General features: G+C 39.5%; 1 protein-coding gene across 1 annotated transcript; it reads left to right on the top strand.

The window, feature by feature from the left end:
- Positions 1–777: 777 nt before the first annotated feature.
- Positions 778–2,903, top strand: LOC111946762 (trace amine-associated receptor 13c-like). The gene is made up of 2 exons (XM_023950930.1): positions 778–957; positions 1,068–2,903. Exons 1-2 carry the CDS (start codon positions 785–787, stop codon positions 1,891–1,893), a joined length of 999 nt encoding a protein of 332 aa, XP_023806698.1. The 5' UTR covers positions 778–784; the 3' UTR covers positions 1,894–2,903.
- The last annotated feature ends 2,871 nt before the right edge of the window (positions 2,904–5,774 follow it).

Here is a 5,774-nt window from a genome sequence, read left to right as displayed (position 1 = left end):
TCTGCAGGAAGCAGAGCCTGAATGTAGGAACTGTCAACTGTCAGGAAGCAAAAACATGCTTCCTGACAGTTGCATGTTTTTGGTAAAAGAAGCAGTTCCAGCAGCACCCTTTCGTAAGTAATTAGGGCGGTCGACCCATGATCGTAAGATTGCAGGTTCGATTCCCGCCTTGCACGCCCATGAGTCAAAGTGTCCTATGGCAAGACACTGAACCTTGCCTCTGGCAGTAGGCAGGCACCTGTGTTTGGCAGCGGATCCACCACCGGTGTGTGACTGGGTGAATGGATCTGTGATTGTGAAGCACTTTGTCCTTGTAGGTAGAAAAGTGCTATATAAGTATGCACCATGATATACTACCATTTACCGAAATGGCAAGCATTGGTGCACCCGCAACATCACTGCAGGGGATCTATTCTTGTTATTTACAGTGCATTTGCCTCACCCACCTGTTTGACTGGCCTTTGTCTTTCTTTTGCTTTTAATGTATAAATGCTGTTACTGTGAACACAGTGCTCGGTGATGCATCTTCAATGTAATGCAAAATGAAAATAATAAAGAAATTTGGATCTGAGTTCACCAACGCTTGAGTGTGAAGTGGGAGGCCTAAAAGGAGCAGAAAAAATAGAAGGAGGGTATATAAATAAAGAGAGAGGTTTCGAATTTTCTTTGAAGAGATTTTAGGAAGAGAGGGGAGGATCAGTAGGATATGACAAATTAATCATACATTAGGCTTATAGAGCACTGTTGAAATAAGAAGAGCTGCTGAAGCAACACCTCATTGATCATGGAGATCCAGTACGCAGCTGAGCTATGCTTTCAACAGCTGCCTAATATTTCCTGCAGGAAGCCAAGACTTCACTGGACCAAAGCTGCATTTTTTAACATTTTTCTTTCTATCATCTCTATTATTACTGTAATTCTGAACCTGCTTGTCATCATTGCAGTCTCCCACTTCAGGTTTATTTATTTCTTAAAACAGTTTTAAAAATATAAATTTTTATTGCTACTTTTTTTTTAAGAATTGCGCAGTTTGCCTATAATTAATGTCAATCTGTGTTTCCTTTCAGGCAGCTCCACACTCCAACTAACATCCTCCTCCTCTCTCTGGCTGTCTCAGATTTTCTCGTGGGGCTTCTGTCTTTGCCATTGGATATTTACAGAAGCACATCTTGCTGGTTTCTTGGTGAAATGATGTGTGCTTTTTTTTTTTTTCTTGCCTGCCAAATTCCATTTGTTTCAGTGGGTAATATGATCTTGATATCAGTTGACCGCTACGTGGCCATTTGTCACCCTCTGCATTACCCCACTAGAATCACTGCAGTGAGAGCTAAAATATGTGTTTGTCTGTGTTGGCTCTGGTATGGTCTCTACAGCTTATTTTATATCCGGGATCAGATAACTCATCTCAATCAGCCTTTCAGGAAAGATTCCTGTCTAGGGGAATGTGCTTATATAGTTAGCTATGCTACAGGAGTGGTTGATCTCATTTTTACACTTATTCTTCCAGTAACAGTGATTGTTTTTCTTTACATGAGAGTGTTTGTGGTAGCTGTGATTCAGGCTCGTACCATGCGTTCTCATGTTACATTTGTCTCTGTTCAACATTCAGGTAAAGTAAGAGCAAAGAGATCAGAGCTGAAAGCAGCCAGGACTCTTGGTGTTATTGTCTTTGTTTATCTGTTGGCTTTCTGTCCATATTATTGTTATTCTCTTGTAGACATTTATTTGACAAAGAGTGTGTTTGCATACTTCTTGATTGGTTTTATTTATTTTAACTCATGCCTGAACCCAATGATCTACACTTTGTTTTACCCCTGGTTCAGAAAAGCTATAAAGCTCATCATCACTCTGCAGATACTCAAGCCTAATTCCTGCGAGACAAACATGCTGTAGAGAGACTGTAGAGTTACTGAAGCAACATAACATTGATGGAATATTACTGCCTGTGAATTTTAAACCCAGTTAAAACGGTAAAAATAAATGTATTTTGTCTTTTGTGTTTTTGGATGGAACCTCATAGACGTAATAATAATAATTTAATTTTACAAAAAGACAACACCCAAAGGATCAGAAAATAAATTTTTATCTCAATAACAGTGGAAAAAGATATCATCAGACTGTTTTCGTCTTCCGTTGAATGAGTATTAAAATCATGATTTCTTGTCGCAAAGTTTTAAATAACTTCAGCAACTTCTGAAAGCAGTTAATGATCAGAGTCTGAGCTTTGTAAAGGCATAATGATGTCATTTGCAGAGGATGTTTCTTTTCTTGTTCCACTGGGACATGCCTCTATTGGAACATTGGGGTCAGTTCTCTCACAATAACCAACGCTTTTTTCAAAATCTCCAATTAAACTGGTTAGCCCTCATTTAACAGTTTAATCAAGGTGGAAAGAACAGAATGTGATGCAAATGTCTGGCACAACATACTTTTACACCTTGCTGTCACTTTGTGAACTCCATTAGACCAGCTGTAGCTCATCTTTTACCCATGTGAGAGGTCACTTTATGACAATCTGTACATTTTTAAAAGTTCTGTTCATCCGTTGAGCAAACAAAAAAAAAAAATCAACGTCTAAACAAAAGTGAGCAAAATCATGCATGGACATTCAAAAAAGTTTTGCAGTTGAATTAAAACTGAGTGTTTTGTCATTTGTCTATTTTAAGACTGGACAAGATTGGTTTGGAGAAAATATCCTGAGTAAAAAAATGGAAAGAAGAAAAAGGGGATTAAGACAAAATTACAAATGGTTGGAAAAAAAGAGACATTGACCCAATAGACAACAGAAGTTCAATCAGGAGATGTTTAAGAAAATAAAAAAAGTTTTAACACAAATTTGTTGTCACAAAAAGTCTTATGGACATTTTTTAGTTAGCAAATAGGATTAAATAAACAAGTCAAAAACTGAGATTATTCTGGTTTATTCTTTTTCTAAAGCTAATGAAAAAAACATGGCTAGTGTTGAAAAGTATAAAACAAAGTAAGGTTACTGGTACATGAAAGAATCAAATCCACCAATGAAAAAGCATATGGTACTTTATTAGTAATAGAAAACAATGGTTTTCACTAAGTGATTGATAAAGGTTCTGAAGAACTTGTTTTCATTGTGACAACTTGCCACGGATAAGTATTTATTATTTTCACAACAAATGAAAAAGTGTTTTTTATTTAGACACATATGGAAAAGAATGCACACACCAGGGAGAACATCTTCAGCGGTGCACACAAAAATAAAAATGGGCAAGGATAACACAAAAAAGCCAATTTTAAACCAAGGACTTTATAATAAAGAGAAGAAAATCACAAGTTGGCCCTGTTTAGGAAAAATATTATCTGGCTAATGTAAACAGAAATGTCACGGGGAACAGTGGGGGACGTACCCAGGCGCAGAGAGGAGAGGAGGCAGGAGGTTGCAGGGGAACGGGGGCTTTAATAAACAAAACTACAAAACTTAAACCACTCCATACGGCAGGCTAGAAACTCGAAACACACTAAATACTAAACCAGGGAACAACACAATATGGACCAGCACAGGAGGAAGGGAATGACAAGACTTAAATACATACAAGGAAACAAGACACAGGTGGAAACACTCAGGACTGACGGGGAAAGGTAAAAACTCGAAACAACAAAACAGGAAATACTACAAAATAAAACAGGAAGTTAAACTCAAAACATCACAGAACAAAGAACAACTGGAACACAAAAGCAGAAAAACCGAAAACCGTGACAAGAAATTAAATGTATAAACCCTGGGCCTGCAGAGAGGACATGTTTGAAGGTGTGCACATGACACGTAAGTGCTCCTAGGATGTCCACACAAAAAACACTGTCTAATTTCCTCATTTCTAAGAGCCAAGGACATACGAGTACATTTGATGTGAACAGCACTAAAGGGTTTCTAGTCTAGTGTGCAGGTTGGGGGGGGGGGGGGGTGGCAGATGAAAAGAAAGTCACTCTTACTTGCCCATCCATGTGTTTTATTTATGTTTATTTAACCTTTATTTTACCAGGAGGATCAGTTGAGAACACATTGTCATTTACAAAGATGACCATGCAAGAGTGCCCAGTAGAAGTAAAACCAAGAGGAAAAATAGACAAAAAGAACAACACACATGAAACACACAGAATCAAACAATATTAACATTAAAACAGCTTATAAAGACAACAAGGCAGGAGGGAGGGATCAACAACTACAGCAGTCAACTATGGACTGTTGCAGTTTCTGCTTAAAAATAGTGCAATGGGAGAATGATGAGTTTAAGGGAGTTTTGGAAAGATTTCTGGTCTTAGCAAATAAAATGAGTTTTGACTGACAACTGCGCGGACCTTGGGAAGGGAAAGTGTAATGAGATTGTTGGACCTCAGATGGTAGTTGTTTTTGAGAACTTTGCAGGAGGCTGGAGAGGTGTTGCAGTATCTTCCCTGGTAGAGCTTTGTGAAGGAGAAGAAGCTAGTGATTAAGTCGTCTGGTGTTGAAGGAGGAACAATTTCTCAATTTACAATGGTGAGTGAAAAAAGGCACACCGATGGAAAAACTGATAACTGAGCGATAGAGAACATCAAGCCTGTTCAGAGTAAACTTGGGAGACATTTTATGGACAACATCATCATCATAATCGAATATGGGGAGTACAGTTATCTTCACCAGAGAGCATCTGGCAGAGTTTGTCAATGAAGCCCTGTTACTCTAAAACAGACATGTCAAACTGAGGCCAATTTTAGTCCGCACTACAATTATATTTGGCCCGCGAGATGATTTCAAATATGTATTGCATCTGGCCAGCCGACCCGTTATACAGCGCATGGCTAATATGGCTAATACTAAAATTCCCACAATTCTGTCCTGGCGCGCCAGACTCCGGAGCGCGAAAACACCCCCACCTCTTGTGTTGACGCTCATTAGCAAACCTGCTACGAAGCACACGCTCAAATCCAGCCCTACGGAAAAATGGCCAAACGAAAAATAGAAAACAGACGCTTCAAGACAGATGGGAGACAGACTACATGTTCATCGTGGTAAAAGACAAACCTATCTGTTTTGTATGTGGCGCCAACGTGTCTGTATCAAAAGAACATAACATACGACGATACTATGAAATGAGACACCATGCCAAGTATAAGGATCTGAATGCAAATGAGAGACTAAAGAAGGTGGAAGAGATGAAAAAAGGTCTCATGTCACGGCAAACTATGTTCACCAAAGCAAAATCCCAAAGTGAGGCTGCAGTAAAGGCTAGTTTAATTGTGGCGCAGGAGATCGCCAAATCAGCCCGGCCCTTTAATGAGGTGGAGTTTGTAAAAATGTGCATGGTCAAAATTTGTGAGGTAATTTGCCCGGAAAAAAAACAGGCATTTATAAATGTAAGCCTGAGCAGAAATTCTGTACCCGAGCGTGCATGTGAACTTGCCACCAATCTACAAGAACAGCTGATGAGAAAGGGAGAAGATTTTGTTGCATACTCACTTGCTCTGGACGAGAGCAGCAACATATCCGATACAGCTAACCGGTGTCAATTTTTACTCGTGGAGTGGACTCGAATCTTTGCGTCACAGAGGAACTTTTAGGACTAAAATCCATGCATGGCACAACGACAGGAAAAGACATCTTTGAGGAGGTATCCAAATGTGTTGATGAAATGAAGCTGCCCTGGGATAAGCTTGTGGGACTGACCACTCACGGAGCACCCGCGATGTGTGGTCAAAAGAGTGGATTGTCGGCAGGATGCGATAAAAGATGTGGGAAAAGCAGGCAGGCGACCTTACAGTTTACC

The sequence above is a fragment of the Oryzias latipes genome, chromosome 21 (assembly GCF_002234675.1).
Source record: "Oryzias latipes chromosome 21, ASM223467v1".
NCBI classification, from domain to species: Eukaryota; Metazoa; Chordata; class Actinopteri; order Beloniformes; family Adrianichthyidae; genus Oryzias; species Oryzias latipes.
Note: the sequence above shows the minus strand (reverse complement) of the source record. Positions and strands in the feature narration are given on the sequence as shown.

What these genes read in the sequence shown, in the direction of transcription:
- LOC111946762 (XM_023950930.1), top strand. Translation starts at nt 785, where the DNA reads ATGGAGATCCAGTACGCAGCTGAGCTATGCTTTCAACAGCTGCCTAAT. An exon ending in ATTGCAGTCTCCCACTTCAG is followed by an intron (nt 958 to 1,067) that starts GTTTATTTATTT and finishes GTTTCCTTTCAG; the next exon opens with GCAGCTCCACACTCCAACTA.